Source organism: Pseudoliparis swirei, chromosome 15 (genome assembly GCF_029220125.1).
Source record: "Pseudoliparis swirei isolate HS2019 ecotype Mariana Trench chromosome 15, NWPU_hadal_v1, whole genome shotgun sequence".
NCBI lineage: Eukaryota > Metazoa > Chordata > Actinopteri > Perciformes > Liparidae > Pseudoliparis > Pseudoliparis swirei.
This window is the reverse complement of record NC_079402.1, coordinates 2,041,603-2,061,419: the sequence shown is the minus strand read 5'-3', so window position 1 is coordinate 2,061,419 and position 19,817 is coordinate 2,041,603. Positions and strand designations below refer to the sequence as shown.

The 19,817-nt window shown below is 46.0% G+C and overlaps 2 protein-coding genes across 3 annotated transcripts; both read right to left on the bottom strand.

Annotated features, from left to right (window-relative positions):
• Positions 1-861: 861 nt before the first annotated feature.
• Positions 862-11,166, bottom strand: prrc1 (proline-rich coiled-coil 1). 2 transcript variants are annotated; one of them, XM_056432752.1, is made up of 9 exons: positions 11,100-11,166; positions 9,516-9,674; positions 7,195-7,563; positions 6,978-7,120; positions 6,330-6,432; positions 6,092-6,255; positions 5,477-5,580; positions 4,592-4,694; positions 862-3,054 (listed from the first exon to the last, which is right to left on the bottom strand). In XM_056432752.1, the coding sequence occupies exons 2-9, from the start codon at positions 9,601-9,603 to the stop codon at positions 2,845-2,847; spliced, it is 1,284 nt and encodes a 427-aa protein (XP_056288727.1). In that variant the 5' UTR covers positions 9,604-9,674; positions 11,100-11,166; the 3' UTR covers positions 862-2,844. The 2 variants fall into 2 exon arrangements, with proteins under 2 accessions (XP_056288727.1, XP_056288726.1); XM_056432751.1 differs by having other exon boundaries at positions 10,675-11,147.
• A 403-nt stretch (positions 11,167-11,569) lies between these two features.
• Positions 11,570-19,327, bottom strand: LOC130205400 (long-chain fatty acid transport protein 6). The gene is made up of 10 exons (XM_056432750.1): positions 18,643-19,327; positions 16,478-16,681; positions 15,678-15,836; positions 15,356-15,480; positions 14,959-15,153; positions 14,788-14,878; positions 14,510-14,708; positions 14,004-14,101; positions 13,651-13,781; positions 11,570-13,558 (listed from the first exon to the last, which is right to left on the bottom strand). Exons 1-10 carry the CDS (start codon positions 19,148-19,150, stop codon positions 13,382-13,384), a joined length of 1,887 nt encoding a protein of 628 aa, XP_056288725.1. The 5' UTR covers positions 19,151-19,327; the 3' UTR covers positions 11,570-13,381.
• Between the last annotated feature and the right edge of the window lie 490 nt (positions 19,328-19,817).

Below are 19,817 nucleotides of genomic sequence, written 5' to 3'. Positions count from 1 at the left end.
GCACGTCGCCTTCACGTGCTCTGAGATCACGTGGTAGATTCCGTTGCAGTTAGAGGGAACGACCACGAGAGGGCGCTTATCTTTGCAAATTAGATAAAGTATCGACTGTGGCCACTGCATTAAAACACAAACATAGACACGTGGGAATGAACAAAACAATAACACAACTTTAATCTAATAATTCATCATTAAGAGGTCATTAAACTCTTTTTAAATCTGGATTTACATTATTTTTTCTTAATGTTCATTTACATCTTTGGAGGAATCACATGTTCAGTCATTACACTAATAGTAATGTAACGTTACATATTCAGGTTCTAAAAGCACTACTCTAATACATGTTTTCTGAATTTAGGCATTAATAAAAAAATGTAAAAAGGCATTCATCATGAAAAAAAGCTTTTTTCATAAAGCACGACTCCATATTAAAGATACTGGAATATTTGGTATTGTGGAAAGCCCGACATTAACACTCAGATTATTTTTGCTTTATAAATAAAAAGCATTACTATTATTATTATATGTCAGAATGACTAAAATATCTACCACTGGTTCTACACCAGAATAAAACATCAGTTATGGAAGATGTATTTTCTCTCACAATATCTACATGGAACCACCAGTTTCTCTGTTGGGTTATTATTATATATTAAAACGAGCAGAAATCACAGAATTAAGTCGACATCTAGTCTGAAGCCAGGAAGTGGTGGTGATGATGATCATACAGTAGATTCTAGTTCATTTTTAAAACACCTGCAGTCGGCCCACGCCGTCGCTGTGTTTACGAGGTGAACTGTAGAAGGTTAAAACCCGACTCTCTCCACGGTAACCGGCTTAACAAAAGTGGAGCGACGACACAGCGGCATGGAAAAGTGATTTATTAGTCGTGTAAAAAGGCACATCGAGGGGAACCGACACACAAGGACTTCACTCAACTCAGACTTCTCCTCACGGCGTTCCAGATATTAATGCATCCTTCTTATCCAATCACAGCTCAGCTGTCAGGTCAGAAGGAGTCGTCGGCCAATGAGTGCAGCCGTACGTACACACGGAGGGAATGATGTGCAAATAGTTTGAATTAAAACTAGTAAGAATCAACGAATGTTTAAAACCAATCGGTAGTATATAAAACATCATGCAGCCCTCAGACACTCCACACCGAGATGGAGTCAGAGGATCACGACATGCAGACAGAAAGCAGAGCGACGCCGTGTTGGTCCCAGTTGAGATCATCGGCTCCAGAACAAGGAGCCAGTTTGAGCTCCAGAGCTTCATAACGAGCTCCGCTAATTATTACATACATTTGGCGTGAGGAATACAGGAGGGGGGGGGGGGGGGGTAAATAAAGGGGCCCTCGAACAAGTTAAAGAAAGAAATTATTTACATGAGGAAATAAAAACAAGATCTGTAGAAACATTTTGACTGGCTCTTTAAAAGGGGACTTTGTATATATATATACACACACACACACACATATATACAGGACTGTCTCAGAAAATTAGAATATTGTGATGAAGGTCTTTATTTTCTGTCATGCAATTAAAAAAACAAAAATGTCATGCATTCTGGATTCATTACAAATCAACTGAAATATTGCAAGCCTTTTATTCTTTTAATATTGCTGATTATGGCTTACAGCTTAAGAAAACTCAAATATCCTATCTCTAAATATTAGAATATCATGAAAAAGTATACTAGTAGGGTATTAAACAAATCACTTGAATTGTCTAATTAACTGGAAACACCTGCAAGGGTTTCCTGAGCCTTGACAAACACTCAGCTGTTATAAATCTTTTTTTTTACTTGGTCTGAGGAAATATTAAAATGTTATGAGATAGGATTTTAGAGTTTTCTTAAGCTGTAAGCCATAATCAGCAATATTAAAAGAATAAAAGGCTTGCAATATTTCAGTTGATTTGTAATGAATCCAGAATGCATGACATTTTTGTTTTTTTAAATTGCATTACAGAAAATAAAGAACTTTATCACAATATTCTAATTTTCTGAGACAGTCCTGTATATACACACACACATATATATAAATATACACATATATATATATTTTATACATACAATCTACCCCTGCTGGTCAGTAGAGAACATTAAAGATTGAAGACAAGTCGGGGCGCCAAGGGGGCGTGGCTTATTGAGCCGCATGTTATCGGATCCTGGCACCACAAGAACCGACCGGGTCGGGTTGGTTCCCGGTTCCCACGCCACACGGTTCACAATAAGCTCCCTTTAAAAGTGTCGGGTCCTGATGCCACGGAGACGACACGCTGCAACAGGCACTACGGAGGACCAGAACCACCCACCTAAGACCCGGTCCACTCAGAACCACCCACCTAAGACCAGGTCCACTCAGAACCACCCACCTAAGACCAGGTCCACTCAGAACCACCCATAAGACCAGGTCCACTTTATATTCAGAGTCATTGGGCCACGTCTCAGCTTCCAGGTTCCCACATGTTGGTCGGCTCTCTTTCCCCCAAAGGAAGCCGCATGTTGGACCCGTGAGGCCCGTTGGTCCATAAACACAGAACCAGGTCCATGAACAACAACCACGAGCGTCAATAAACAGAACAAGAACACAGAGATCCGGGCGTCGTGTAAACGGTGTAACCTTCGGGAGCGGGACGAGGAGATTCCTTCGTTGAACCGTCAGGAAAATATCCTCAAGAGAAATGTGTGTTTGGGTTTGAGGCATCGAGGCATCGAGGCTTTGAGGCTTTGAGGCTTTGAGGAACCTCGCCGCCCGACACGCCGGCCTCTTCCTCCCCCAGTCCTCCCAGTACGTGGACCACTGTGGACCCACTGTGGACCCACTGTGGACCCACCGGGCCCTCACGCGGTGCGGGGGGGCAGCTGCCGCTTGTAGAGTCCAGCCAGAGCTTTGGCGGCGCTGTGGATCATCTGGCGCTGCGTCATGCCCGTCACGGCCTGGTGCCAGTCGGCCCGGGTGGTGTTGGGCACGCTGCGCTCCAGAACCTCGCCCACCGTGACGATGAGGCCCGACCAGCGCAGGCTGTAGTCGGGGGGGGTCAGGGACTGGGCCTGGACCACAGGGAGGGGGGGGGGGGGCAGAGGTCAGGGGCAAGAGAAGGTAGAGTCCACAGAGTCCAGGGTTCATCCTCATGACCAATGAACAGGTTCATCCTCATGACCAATGAACAGGTTCATCCACATGACCAATGAACAGGTTCATCCACATGACCAATGAACAGGTTCATCCTCATGACCAATGAACAGGTTCATCCTCATGACCAATGAACAGGTTCATCCACATGACCAATGAACAGGTTCATCCACATGACCAATGAACAGGTTCATCCACATGACCAATGAACAGGTTCATCCTCATGACCAATGAACAGGTTCATCCTCAAGACCAATGAACAGGTTCATCCTCAAGACCAATGAACAGGTTCATCCACATGACCAATGAACAGGTTCATCCTCATGACCAATGAACAGGTTCATCCACATGACCAATGAACAGGTTCATCCACATGGTGACCAATGAACAGGTTCATCCTCATGACCAATGAACAGGTTCATCCACATGACCAATGAACAGGTTCATCCCCTTGGTGACCAATGAACAGGTTCATCCTCATGACCAATGAACAGGTTCATCCTCATGACCAATGAACAGGTTCATCCTCATGACCAATGAACAGGTTCATCCACATGACCAATGAACAGGTTCATCCCTTGGTGACCAATGAACAGGTTCATCCTCATGACCAATGAACAGGTTCATCCACATGACCAATGAACAGGTTCATCCACATGGTGACCAATGAACAGGTTCATCCTCATGACCAATGAACAGGTTCATCCACATGACCAATGAACAGGTTCATCCCCTTGGTGACCAATGAACAGGTTCATCCACATGACCAATGAACAGGTTCATCCCCTTGGTGACCAATGAACAGGTTCATCCTCATGACCAATGAACAGGTTCATCCACATGACCAATGAACAGGTTCATCCTCATGACCAATGAACAGGTTCATCCACATGACCAATGAACAGGTTCATCCCCTTGGTGACCAATGAACAGGTTCATCCTCATGACCAATGAACAGGTTCATCCTCATGACCAATGAACAGGTTCATCCCTTGGTGACCAATGAACAGGTTCATCCCTTGGTGACCAATGAACAGGTTCATCCTCATGACCAATGAACAGGTTCATCCCTTGGTGACCAATGAACAGGTTCATCCTTATGACCAATGAACAGGTTCATCCCTTGGTGACCAATGAACAGGTTCATCCCCTTGGTGACCAATGGGTGTCCAGGACTTTAAACCAAATTTCCATGACTAAACATTTTTGGGAAATTTTGATGCATGAACATAATAAAAGTGATAACATGTTGTATTTAAACTAACAAAGAGAATTCCAAAGCATCCAGTAAATAACCGTAAATGACTCAAATGAATCAGAGACAATAGTTTAGATTAAAAGAATAAGCATTAATTTCTTTTCAAGTTACTGTGCGTTCACTTTTGCTGACTTGGCTTGAAATCTGAGATTATTCCCCCGCCATGAGCCGTGGTGAGAGCCAAGGTGTTCTGGTACCTGCTGGACGTGGTCCAGAGCCAGAGGAGTCGCCTGGGTGAAGACCTCGATCCGGACCCCGTGACCCGGGTCCTCCAGGACCAGACAGCCGATGTCAAACCACCTGGACGAGACGCGGGGAACACACTGATGAAGACACTATGATGCATTATGAAGACTATGATGCATTATGAAGACTATGATGCATTATGAAGAGACTATGATGCATTATGAAGAGACTATGATGCATTATGAAGAGACTATGGTGCATTATGAAGACTATGATGCATTATGAAGACACTATGATGCATTATGAAGACTATGATGCATTATGAAGACACTATGATGCATTATGAAGACACTGATGCATTATGAAGACTATGATGCATTATGAAGACTATGATGCATTATGAAGATTATGATGCATTATGAAGACACTATGATGCATTATGAAGACACTGATGCATTATGAAGACACTATGATGCATTATGAAGACTATGATGCATTATGAAGAGACTATGATGCATTATGAAGACACTATGATGCATTATGAAGACTATGATGCATTATGAAGATTATGATGCATTATGAAGACACTGATGCATTATGAAGACTATGAAGCATTATAAAGAGACTATGATGCATTATGAAGACTGATGCATTATAAAGAGACTATGATGCATCATGAAGACTATGATGCATTATGGAGAGAGTGATTCAAGTAGATGTCAATGCATTATCAGTGTGTTCCTGATGCATGTGTGTGTCTGTGTGTGTCTGTGTGTCTCTGTGTGTGTGTCTGTGTCTCTGTGTCTGTGTGTCTCTGTGTCTGTGTGTGTGTGTCTCTGTGTCTGTGTGTGTGTGTGTGTGTGTGTGTGTGTGTGTGTGTGTGGTTTTCTTCCTACTTGTCAGGGAACAGCTCAGCGATGAAGTTTTCCAGAGAGACGACCGGCTGCTTCTCGTGGATCACGCCGACCCGGCGCAGGCTGTCGATGCGCTCCTGAGCGCCCTGCGAGCAGCGACTTGTTGTTATGATTATTCAGAACAGAACTCTATCTCTCCAGCCGACGGATGTCGACAGACCAACACGGGACACGTTTGATGGGTCATCAAAAGAAAATGGATAATACATTTATTTCAGTTTTCTCGAATGTGAATATTTGCCGTTCAGAACTCAGAAACACGGACAGCTCGCCCTGTTTGGGCCTCTGGGTACAGCATAATATCATAACAATACAAAATAAAACGTATACAACACAAAAATAAAGCATAACAAACCCCATTTTCTCATTATATGATGACCGTTACTCAAAATGTTACGACTGAATTCTCCAATTCTCCAGTTGTGGGAACAAATAATCCTCAGGTCTCATCACGAATTGATGATACTAATTTGATAATAGTTTATGACGACTGGTATCAATCTTTTCTTTCTGTTTTTTCCGATTGTCTTTGAACGCCCCGTACCACGAGCTTCAGGTCAAAATGAGCCGACGCCCGATGCGGCCTCCTGGACTGACCTTGACCCCGGCGGCGTAGCCCACGGGCTGCGGGGCGATGTTGGACTGGCCGGGCTCTGCGGTGACCAGCGCCATCCCAAAGACCTCCTGGAAGGCGTCTCGGACCGCCTCCACGTTCACCTCCTTGTTGGAGGTCACCACGATGTCGATGTCCCCGCCGGACTCTGCAGAGCAACAACAACAACGACGGTCACCGGGCGTATTTCATCGCGGGGTGAAGCAGCGAGGAGGAACTCACTGATGTACGGCGCCATGCCCGGGTCCAGCGTGGTGATCATGGACTCCACAGAGTGCTTCGTCTTGTCCAGGACCGTCTTCACCACCTGGTTACTGGCCACTCCCTGAGGACCCGCAGAGAGGGCACAGGTCAGAGGTCAGAGGGCACAGGTCGTTCTACTTGGACACATTCATCCACGCTACAGATCACGTCCAATAGTTTGATTTTTGTTATTTCTTTTTAACAAGCCGACATATTTAAAGCACATAAAACACTCAGGAGTGGACAATTATTTAAATTATTTTGTAAATTTGTATTTAATTACTTTTTATGAAATCTATTCATTCTCTTTTTTTCCTCCTTTCTTCTTTTTTTTCTTGGGGTGAGTATATATATATATATATAATAATAATAATAACAACATAATATCTCGTGTACCAAGACCTACAACTGGAAAATTGACAAAGAAAGTGAGTGAAAGAAAATACACATTGTTATGTTGTTGAAAAATAAATGTAAATAAGTGAGTGCATTTTTTTTTTTTAAAGTGACATTGTGCAAAATGTACATTTACATAAATGTGTCTCTGGTGCGTTTAAAGACCCGAAAGTACAGGAACACATCGTCTTATCTCCTCCATCCATCAGGAACATACACACACACACACACCTTGAAGAAGCCCCAGATGCCTCCCCCAGTGCTGCTCTGCTCTGGCCCCCGGGGGTCTTCCTGCTCCTCGGGGAACGTGATGGCGGACGCCGCCCCGAAGCCCCCGCTCATGGCTGGCTGCTGCACCATGGGGTTCGACACGCCTGAAAGACATCGCTCAGCATTCGTGATTCTGACCTCGGTTCACGCGCCGCGGGAGGAGGAGAGCGGCTCTCACCCGGCATGGCGTTGGGGCCGGAGAACGTCGGCATCAACGGCGTCTGCGGCGTCCGACCGGCGTGACCCCGCGTGATGTCGTATCGCGCACTCATGGAGAAGGTGGACATGGGCGGGCCCGAGGGAGGGGCCGACAGGGGAGGCGGTCCCCCGGAGGAGGGCGGGGGAGGCAGGGAGGGGGATGGAGGAAAGTGGTGAGCGCCGCTGGTGTAGGGGGAGGCGTGGGCGGAGGGAGGGGGGAAGTGGCCCGACAGGGAGGGGGGAGGGGCGAGGGGGCTGCTGAAGGCGGGGACGAAGGGAGGGGGGCCGAGAGCGGCGGCGGAGGAGGGGGGGCCGACGGAGCCGGGGGGGGACAGAGGGCTGGACAGACCTGGAACACACGGAGAGACAGACTCAGGCCTTCTATGTTCACGACCGATGATGTCATGGTTCAGAGCCATCAGGAGGCCTTGATGACCTCGGAGAGACTTGATGCTGCAGATCACACCGGATCCAACCACTTTATGTTCAGTTTCGTCTTGAAACAGTCTAAAAAATAAATGAACTAAAGTGTATCAACACAGAGTCTATCTGAGGGAACGGGTCGCACGCCGACGTCACGAGAGTGATGCAAGAAAGGAGGAGCAGGAATACGTTTCACTTCCTTTGGTCCTGCTGAGACTCCGCCCACTCCTCCGCTCTACCTCCGTCTGCCTGATGGATCGTGGAATATGCCGACTACCAACTATTCATCCACTCTGTCATATTCATTGAATGTGTTTTAACTCTCATCTGTCCTTCTAATCTGTCCTTCTGTACACATGACATTTTTTTTTTCTCTCCTTAAGGATGAATTTTCATCTCTCAATCACACGTTACTAACTCTGCTTTCTCCCCGGAGTCCTTTTGACTTCACGTCTCATGGGGTCATCGGACCCGATGAGACGACATAGATCCTATCTGCTGATGGATCATCGAGGTCTGGGTCGTGGAGTTCCTGCTCCTGACTACGCCACTGTCCTGTTGAGACTCCGCCCACTGTTGACTCCGCCCACTCCTCCTCCCCGCCGCCGTCTGCCTGATGGATCGTGGAGGTCTCCATCGTGGAATATGCCTACTATGAACTATTCATACACTCTGTCATATTCATTGAATGTATTTTAACTCTAAATCTGTCCTTCTGGTCACATGACATCTATTGTTCTGTCCATCCTGGAGAGGGATCCTCCTCTGTTGCTCTCCTGCAGGTTTCTTCCCTTTTTTTCCCCCTGAAGGGTTATTTGGGAGTTTTTCCTGGTCCGATGTGAGGTTTTGGGGCAGGGATGTCTATGTGTACAGATTGTAAAGCACTCCGAGACAAATTTGTAATTTGTGAAATTGGGCTATACAAATAAACTGAATTGAATTGAATGACATCTATTGTTCTGTCCATCCTGGAGAGGGATCCTCCTCTGTTCTCTCCTTAAGGGTTCTTCACTTTTTCCCCCTGAAGGGTTATTTGGGAGTTGTTCCTGTTCCGATGTGAGGTCAAAGGTCAGGGATGTCTATATGTACAGATTGTAAAGCCCTCTGAGGGTAATGGGCTACACAAATAAACTGAACTGAGTCATGAGTGCGGTTGTTGACGCTCTCCCTGAATATGCTCCGTGTTCTCTGGTCATCTGCCAACGCTGGCTCCGAAACAAGTTTTCTTAAAGAAGCCTTTTAGCAAACATGTAATAGTTCACCACCTCATTAATAGAGTTGACGCGTATTTGCACATCAAATGCAATATGGACACTATTTACACCCAAATGTTTCAACCTACAAGTGCAACGCGTATGTGGGAACTTCTGCAGCCGTGTTGGGAAGAACTTTAGGAATTATATTTGATTTCTATGGCAGAAAGATTTTTAAACGAGTGTTTTATGTCTGCAAAAGGAGTCAAACACGTAGATTACATTTCGTTAAACAAAATAATGTCATGGTTTATTGTACATCAATTGTTTATTTGTTCTAAGCTTTTAGTTTCAGAGTAAATTAAGAAATTAAACTGTGTACATTTCAATAAAAACTGGAGAAATTGAGGTGTTATAAAATACTTTTTACTGGTAGTGTATATATTCCTAAGAAACCCTGACGTTTCCTCTTTGGAAGATGTTCTTTGGGCGTGTTTTACACTGCAGCTGATAGAACTAATTAGACTGTCGGGTTTCATCACAGATGATATTCATATCCATAACATGTATTTCCCTGTCGTGTGTGCTCTGTCCGACGGGCGTCGCAGTAGAGAGGGAGAAGGAGGAAGGTGAGCGCTCAGGTGCCCCCCCGCTCACACAGCACCGCCCACGGATCAGGTCTCACCTCGGGTTATCGGCGGGGGGGCGGCCGCCGCGGACACGGCCGTCGGGCTGGCCGGAGGCGTCGTCTCAATGCCGCTCTCTTCCATCATCTTTTCTGCTTTATTAAACCTCACGCTTCAACCACAGCAGAGCTGCAACCAGGCGCTCAGGATCAGGATCACTGCCGAGAGAAGAAGAGCAGGTGAAACACGACGGACACGACAACACATGTGGAATGCATTATGACGTAGAATACAACCTAGGAAAGAGATGCAATGAAAGTACGGGAGTATTACTACTAAAAGATACGCAGTGGAGCCGAGCGGTCAGAATAACGGTGAACTTTAACTGGGAATAACTTCTCATAAACAGTCAGTCAAGTGGGGACAGGCATGCAGTCACAGCCGAGCGGCGACCACCTTCTAGTGGGTTTATATGTACAAGGCATACAATACTAGTCAGATTAAAAACTACAAAACTAGTCAGATTAAAAACTACAATACTAGTCACATAAAAAGTACAATACTAGTCACATTAAAAACTACAATACTAGTCACATAAAAAGTACAATACTAGTTACATAAAAAACTACAATACTAGTCAGATTAAAAACTACAAAACTATTAAGATTAAAAACTACAAGACTAGTCACATTAAAAACTACAATAGTAGTCACATAAAAACTACAATACTAGTCACATTAAAAACTACAAGACTAGTCACATTAAAAACTACAAGACTAGTCAGATTAAAAACTACAAAACTAGTCAGATTAAAACTACAATACTAGTCACATTAAAAACTACAATACTAGTCACATAAAAACTACAATACTAGTCACATTAAAAACTACAATATTAGTCACATTAAAAACTACAATACTAGTCACATAAAAACTACAATACTAGTCAGATTAAAACTACAATACTAGTTACATTAAAAACTACAATACTAGTCACATAAAAACTACAATACTAGTCACATAAAAACTACAATACTAGTTACATAAAAAACTACAATACTAGTCACATTAAAAACTACAATACTAGTCACATAAAAACTACAATACTAGTCACATTAAAAACTACAATACTAGTCACATAAAAACTACAATACTAGTCACATTAAAAACTACAAAACTAGTCACATGAACTAAAATACAACCTAGAAAGGAGACTTACAATGAAATTACGGAAGTATTACTCCACAGATATGTGCCGTGTAGTTGTGAATAACTTCTCATAAACGACCAGAGACGCAGCCGCTCTCTGGTTGAACCGTCGACTTCTGGGCTCCCGTGTTGGCGGCTCTGTGTGCAGCTCGTCCCGGGTTCAGGTCGTCTCCGTGGCGGGCTCGTCTCACGGAGAGAGGGAGCTAGAAGCGACGCGTGTCCCGGACGGTGTTCATACGCGACGCGACTCTCGGGACCGTAGAGAACTGGTATTCAGCGCGAGCTAGCTGGCAGCGCGCGCAGCTGTAACGTTTTGCACACGGCTCCAGCAAACAAGGGAGACGTAAGAAGGAGATTCGTGACGTGTCTAATTGTCCAGCAGCGGTTTACTTTACTTTTATTTGACAAGTAGGAGAAGTAATCTTGGCCACTGACCTGCTAACAGTACCTAGCTCTGCGCTCCCATGAACAAACCGCCGACGCTTTTTGATGACGTCATGTGTTGCCACGTCTGCACGACAATTGACTCCTCCCACTACCGGGAGCGACCCGGATATGATACTCCTTTAAAGGGACAGAGCAAACCACGTGACCACTGGCGGCTAGGCTGTGTCGATATAAAAACAATTAAATAAATAAACATTAATACTACGACTAATAAAACTATTTTAAAAAGTGTATATATATTCCTAATCATATTAGATTAGCCGTAGTTTCGCTTGATTTTAGTGCAGAAAAAAAAACAGTAGTTACCGCCACAAAATACAACCCTTCAGATCTGGATATAATCAATATCAGAGACAAGTATTGATAAATAACAAATTTGTGAAGGTGAAAAAACATTTAGCTCCTTTAAATATATCAATTTGCATAAAAAACAATTAATATTTGACAGACATAAGATGTTCCAGGTTTAGAAGTTTATTTTGTTCTTGTCAACATTTAAAACATTATAAAGCAATCAATCTACATATAGATACAATTAGAAAAATATTAGAATTATAAGTATCTGTTCTTTCAACAAATATGCAAAGGTATTAAGAGGTTGAGGTTAGCCTTTACAGTTGCATCAGGAACTCATTCATCCCTTCATTCATTAAAGGTCAATGAAGGTTATTTTCAAGAGTGTTAGATATAAAATATTCCCCTCCAAAAAACGGAAAACAACTTTCCACCAGGTTGGAGCGCATCAACGTTGTGGTGCGTACAGTGATTTATGTTAATGACGTTTCAAAGTTGAACCTGAGACTGCTGTGATGCTCCTAGAGAAGCTTCTGGAGAACAGTTTACTTTTGTGTTCTTCCATTTCCTTCTACTTAGATTTAATTCAACCTTACGCTTCTTTATATTTAAGACAACATGACTCCCCGTAGGCATTAAAGAGGCAAGTAGCATGAGTTCCAGTCGTGTCGTCCTCACCTCACAATATCAGATTTTCCAATTATTGTGACCAAAATAATTCAAGATAACGATATTATCCCGATTTGTAAAAGAAATATGAAAAATAACGCTATCCGTCAAAATCTTTTACTTTGTTTATTATGAATTTTGTTTTGTTTTTAGCAAAATGTTTTTCATTTGCATAAATTAATTAAAATCAAAATACAAGTCTATGGAGGTGGAGTCTGTAACCAGACGGCTAGAGGCACTGGCTGGATACAAATAAAATACTACGATATTATAATGTGTATTATTAACATATAATCAATATTTAATTTCTTTAAATATCCCGGTTATTAGCAAAACACCCCGACTCTTCTTGTCCTCACAGACAGATTGGACCCAACAAAGATGCATATTTATACTTATGTATATATGACAACGGCCCAGAACCACAAACAAAAAAGTAACTTTTAAAATCAGAATATCCATAAAAATACAAACTGTTCAGCAGGCTGGATTATGGATTATTAAAACTTTTCTATTTAAAAAGAGAAAGTGAGAGCATCAGAGTGGTGAGAAGGTCACGACTGATGTACATATCATCAAACAGAGATACTTAGAAATAAAGACCTGAAATTAAGAAATAAAGAAAGCCTGCTTCTCTCTGAAGAGGTCAAAATAAATGTAAAGAGTAATAATCTACTTTCGCAGGTTTGGTCCAAAGACATTTAAATCCTCATAAAACAACAAACTACATGGAGTCTGCTTGTTTTAGGGGTTGTTAGTCCTTTAAAACCCATCGTGAGCTCCTCACCGGTCACACGCCAGGGTTCCCCGTGACTCACAGGTTCATTCAGGGATACTTTGATTCTTATTTGTTTTTAAAAAATCAATTCAAACGAGATTTAAAATTCGACCTTTAAAAACAAAAGTATCCATCCCCACCTACCTGCTGGGAAAAGAAAATAACGGCTCTGCTACTATATTATATTATTTATGTACTATATTATAGTTCATATATACTATAGTATAGTACATATATACTATAATATAGAACATATGGAGTATAATAAAGAATATATGTACTATACTATAGTAAATATGTACTATACTATAGAATATATGTAATATACTATAGTATATATACTATACTTTAGTATATATGTACCATACTATACTATATATGTACTATACTATACTATATATGTACTATAGTGTTTGTATTACGCAACAAATACCCAGAATAGTATCAAAAGTTTTCTTTTTAAATCAAATTGTGACCGGATGAAAAATGTAAATCAAGGATATTTTAACGCGGTGACAAACGGGAGCGTTTATAATCTGACGTTCCCGGCCACGATGTCGTGATACAGACGCTCCGTCAGGGGAACGTAGTCCTTCTGAGAGACGTCCAGGAAGTACAGCAGGTCCTCGGTGACCTCGGGGTCGAAACCCTCCTGGACCAGCTTCATCTTCTGCTGCTTGAAGGTCTCCGTCACATCCAGAGAGGTCTGGAAACACCGGGCAGGCACACGGATGAAGTACACAGTAAAGTACACACACATACACACACACACAGGTAATAAACACCTGCGTGACCCACCTGGACTCTGAGGAACCACGGCCAGGCGTACGCAGGCAGGGTTTTCACGAGATGGATGTAGAGGTTTGCTCCATCCAATTTGTGATCCGGCTTTAAGACGACAGCGGCCATGCCTGCCCGCCCTTCATGTCCTGCACACACACACACACACACACACACACACACACACACACACACACACACATTGGAGAAAACACACACACACACACACACATTGGAGAAAACACACACACACACACACACATTGTCATTTGGGGAAAGAACTGAATGAAACTAGCAAACTCCACAATTGCAAAGTAGAAGACGCTGCTAGGAGCTGAAACCACAGATAGAAGGACTCGGCGTCTACCGACCTGGGACGGTGACTCCGAAGATGTTGGCCTCCTGGATGAAATCGAGGAGACCCAACACCTCGGACACCTCTGTGGTGGACACGTTCTCTCCTTTCCACCTGTGGAACAAGAGCTCAGATGCAGTTCAACCTGAAATAAAACCATTTTTGTGAGGCACAGAAAAGAAGCGACGAACGTTGACGGATCGTCAACTTTCCAAGGGACCTTTTACCAGTTGCCTCTAGTTACACATCCAGCAGGTATGTAGCAACGTTAGCATCGATTAGGGGTCATGTGGTCACCTGGAAGTACAATGTAACCTCTTTCAGGGTTCTTACACATTTTGACCAATGGATTTCCATGACCTTTCCATGACTTTCCCAGGTTTTCCATCACCGTACAAACCCTGTCTTTTATCAGTTTCTACCAACTCATGAGAGCAATATGACAATAACAATGGCGTGTCGGATGTTGGCGCTGCACGGTGGCCTTAACCAAGTCTCACATGCCACGGACAGTCGAGGTACCTGAAGGTGTCTCCGATGCGGTCCCGGAAGTAAAGGAAGTCCCTGTGGTCGTGGAGCAGGAGGTCCCCCGTGTTGAAGTAGACGTCCCCGGCTTTAAACACGCCCCGGAGAAGCTTCTTCTCGGACTGGACTTGGTTCCCGGCGTAACCCAAGAACGGGTTCATGGCGGTCAGAGGAGCTACCAGGATCCCGGCCTCCCCTGCGCAGGAAGTACATTCAGTGGTCCCTCTGTACATGCAGTGGTGCTATGAAGAGGACTTGCCATGTGACCCTCTTACCGATGCCGGCTCGAACGCATCTTCCAGAGTCGGTGCGGACCGGCTCGTACGTCTGTGGATCGTATCTCAGAAGCTCGAAGGGCATCGAGAGCTGAGAGGAAGAAAGATAAAGAGTTGTGACTCTGTGTGACCACGTCCAGAGGACACGCCCCCGACGGGTCGATGCCTGACCTTGTTGAAGTAGCTCGCCCGTCCGATCGGGCCGACCTCGTCGGTGTAGTTGAGGAAGCCGATGCTGGCCTCCGTCAAGCCGTAGCCCTCTCTGATCTTGATGCGGCCGAAGCGTCGGGCGAACTCCCTCCAGACGTCCGACCTGAGGCCGCTTCCCGCCGCCAGCCGAACGCGGTGGGTCTTCTCCTCGGGAACCTGGAGGCCGGGTGAGGCTTAAGTTGAGTCTAACACGCTCATGTGACTCTTGAATCTAGACGTCCTATCCGGACACGGGGTTTGGGATTAGTTTAGCTTTGTGATCAGAATATCGTTATCATTGGCTGCAATGCACACGGCGGCCTCTAGAGGCTGCTAACGGCGTCCTTAGACCTGAACCACGGCGTGGCGTTGGTCTTACCGCGGGCTGGTTGAACAGGTACCGGCAGAGCTCCCCGATGTACTGCACCACCGTCACGTCGTGCTTCACGCAGTCCTTCCAGAACTGACTGGCAGAAAACTTCTTCTTCAACACACACGTCGCACCTGTGATCCGAAGGAAGAGGGAGGGAGGAAATGGAAAAACACACGACACGTCGAACAATGTCAAATCTATTCTCGGCTGGAGACGTTTCCTCGGCTCTGTTCCCGGTATGTGAGGAAGTGGCCGGTCAAGAGGAAGTTGCTTTTCCTCGTAAAGCGACACGTCTTCCAGGAATTGTGCCCCCGTGTCCCGTTCTCACCGAGGTGGATGCATCCGCCGATCCCCAACAGGGAGGCGGACATGTGGTACAGAGGAAGCGTGACGTAGATGACGTCATCGGACGTGGCTCCGCACAGGTGGAGGAAGGCCATGCTCACGATGGCTTTCATGTGGCCGACCCGGGCCGCCTTGGAGAGACCTGGAGAGGAAGAAAGACACGCGGTGGACTTCAGAGGACCGACATTTCATCCCGAAATCCATCCAATTTTTGTTGAGACATTCCGTTCTGGACCAACTGCTCCTCACTTGTATTGATAAGTCAACTTCTACAATTAAATGAATCCCAAATGAACAGTTTTCCATTGTGTTGGTGAATCTTTAGAATATTCTGTTGAATATATTGTTCCCAAAGGTTGTAGAGATTGCAACAATTTGAATTAAATGTCTATTTATTGAGAAAATACACTTTTAATACTATTACAAGTGAAATATTATTTGTATATATAAAAAATACTTATATATTACATGTTCTTCTTTATTTTACTGATTTTCTGAACATATATAATCATGTAATACTGAGATCCAAGTAGAACTTCCTGCTTTGTTTTCTTTTTACAATAATAATGTCTATAAATGTCGTTAAAACTGTGATTCTGGTGCAGTTTGGTCTAATCTTCCATTATCTTATGACAATTTATGGATGTGACCTCAAATATTTTGACATTACCGACTTATTGCACGATAAACGGACGAGTTACGTTCTCAACATCCGTAGTAGTATCAGGAGTAGTTTGAGTGACAGGCCTGAATATGTATTTAATAATAACACTCGTGAGGTACCTGTGGTGCCGGAGGTGAAGATGAAGAGAAAGTTGGACGTGACGTCCACTTTGGGGACGTCGTGGAGGTTTTCTTCCGACATGCGATCCGCCTTATCCAGTAAAGTGATGAATTGCGGCGAAGGCGCCGTGTGGTCGACCAGCCACACGGCCACGCCGTCCTGCTCCAGGGCGGGCAGCACCTCCTCCGCCAGGCGCACCAAATCTGCACCAGACGGACACAACGGGGGGTCTCAGTGTCCACCGGGAGGTCTCAGTGTCCACCAGGAGGTCTCAGTGTCCACCAGGAGGTCTCAGTGTCCACCAGGAGGTCTGTGTCCACCGGGGGGTCTCAGTGTCCACCAGGAGGTCTCAGTGTCCACCGGGAGGTCTCAGTGTCCACCAGGGGGTCTCAGTGTCCACCGGGAGGTCTCAGTGTCCACCAGGAGGTCTCAGTGTCCACCAGGAGGTCTCAGTGTCCACCAGGAGGTCTGTGTCCACCGGGGGGTCTCAGTGTCCACCAGGAGGTCTCAGTGTCCACCAGGAGGTCTCAGTGTCCACTGGGAGGTCTCAGTGTCCACCAGGGGGTCTCAGTGTCCACCAGGAGGTCTCAGTGTCCACCAGGAGGTCTCAGTGTCCACCAGGAGGTCTGTGTCCACCGGGGGGTCTCAGTGTCCACCAGGAGGTCTCAGTGTCCACCGGGAGGTCTCAGTGTCCACCGGGAGGTCTCAGTGTCCACCAGGGGGTCTCAGTGTCCACAAGGAGGTCTCAGTGTCCACAAGGAGGTCTTAGTGTCCACCAGGGGGTCTCAGTGTCCACCAGGAGGTCTCAGTGTCCACCAGGGGGTCTCAGTGTCCACCGGGAGGTCTCAGTGTCCACCAGGAGGTCTCAGTGTCCACCAGGAGGTCTCAATGTCCACCGGGGGGTCTCAGTGTCCACCAGGAGGTCTCAGTGTCCACCGGGAGGTCTCAGTGTCCACCAGGGGGTCTCAGTGTCCACCGGGAGGTCTCAGTGTCCACCGGGGGGTCTCAGTGTCCACCGGGGGGTCTCAGTGTCCACCAGGAGGTCTCAGTGTCCACCAGGAGGTCTCAGTGTCCACCGGGGGGTCTCAGTGTCCACCAGGAGGTCTCAGTGTCCACCAGGAGGTCTCAGTGTCCACCAGGGGGTCTCAGTGTCCAGCAGGAGGTCTCAGTGTCCACCGGGAGGTCTCAGTGTCCAGCAGGAGGTCTCAGTGTCCACCGGGAGGTCTCAGTGTCCACCAGGGGGTCTCAGTGTCCAGCAGGAGGTCTCAGTGTCCACCAGGAGGTCTCAGTGTCCACCAGGGGGTCTCAGTGTCCAGCAGGAGGTCTCAGTGTCCACCGGGAGGTCTCAGTGTCCACCAGGAGGTCTCAGTGTGATGAACCTTCACCGTCCAATCAGAGGACAGAGAGCGGCGTTGCGACAGCTTCTTCCTCCTGATAACTTATTGAACTTCACATGAGACGAAGACTGAAGGAGTCAACGAGTAGAGTCCTCTGAGTGGTGAACACACACACACACACAACCAACAGCGCCAAACACACACACACACACACAACCAACAGGGCCAAACACACACACACACACACAACCAACAGGGCCAAACACACACACACACACACAACCAACAGGGCCAAACACACACACACACACATCCAACAGGGCCAAACACACACACACACACATCCAACAGGGTACCGCTCACATACTGGTGACCTTAACTAGGCCCCAAGTCTTTGTCCGGCCCTGCTAGACACATAAGTGTGTGTTAGTGTATTAGTGTGTGCGTGTTAGTGTGCATGTGTGTCTGTGTGTTAGTGTGTGAGTTTGTGTTAGTATGTGTGTGTTAGTGTGTGTATTAGTGTGTGTGTGTGTTAGTATGTGTGTGTTAGTGTGTCAGTGTGTGTGTGTTAGTGTGTCTTATTGTGTGTGTTAGTATGTGTGTGTTAGTATGTCAGTGTGTGTGTGTGTTAGTGTCTTATTGTGTGTGTTAGTATGTGTGTGTTCGTATGTGTGTGTGTGTGTGTGTGTGTTGCATCTTCTCCCACTTTAGTGAGGAGTGTCAATAGAAGAGTGTCTGATCCTTTAAACCCCATAATGAAACATTAGGGGGGGACGTGTGTGTGTGTGTGTGTGGGGGGGGGGGGGGGGGGGTTCGACGTGCTATACCTGCGCCGACGACCAGCGTCGTGGCCCCGCAGCTGCGCACGCAGTGCAGCAGCGCCGTGGCTTTCACGTTGGCGTTGAGGAAGGCCACCTGGCGGCCCAGCTTGCTCAGCGCCAGCCAGGCGCACACGAAGTCCGGCTCGTTGGACATGAGCAGCGCGGCCACGGCCCCTGGTCCCGGGGAGCCCCCGTCCCCTGGTCCCGGGGCCGGGGGCTCCCCGGTGCGGAACGCGTTGGCGAACCGGTTGCTCCTGCGGTCCACGTCCCGGTACGTCAGCGCGCGGTCCTCGAAGATGATGAAGGCTTTGTCCGGGCGCTCCTTCGCCCGGTGCAGGAAGCCGTCGAGGTACGTGACGATCCCGCGGCGCATGCGAGCCCTGAGCGCCGCGCCGCAGCGCCGCAGCCGCCGGTGGTACGCCAGGTCGGCCCAGAGGAACGGGAAGGCCGCGCGCTGGAGCAGCAGCAGGGCCAGGAGCCCCGCGAGCGCGCTGCCGAGCACCGCGGGCCACATGCTGCACCTCCGGGGGAGAGAAGCGGCTCCGGCGCTCTGGAGGCTTCAGGAAACCTGCTGCGGCCAGAAGCTGGTGGCCCCTCGCTCATTATGCAGCCCGAGGGGCGCGCGGGCCAGCCAATGAGCGCCGGGCTGCAGCTCCGGGGCCGGCGTTGTGTTTCCCGTGAAGGAGATAAGACGTCGTCCCGGCATGAGGCGGCCCCTCGATCAACACGCACACTCACAAGACAAGTTCAAATGTGTTGGTTATTTTTTTGCATATTATTAATACATATTAGTTTAATTATGCCCCTAAACTAATGATAAGGCCTAGTGACAGGCAGTGAAACCCAAATAAAGAGTTAATCAGAATGACACGTTGGACACACGTTTTACCATATTATATAAATATGCTCATTATAATTTGGACATCTTCAAAAGTCACTTTTGAAAAAGTTATAATTTATATGAAAAAGTTATAATTTATATATAACAGTTATATTTATATGTACATATATTTATATATATATTAAATAAAACAAATATTATTTATATATATATATACAGTATGTTATATATATACATATTGGAAAAACTTATAATTTATATATGTTATAATTTATCCATATATAGATATCGGAAAAAATTATAATTTATATATAAAAGTTATAATTTATGTGTATAGATA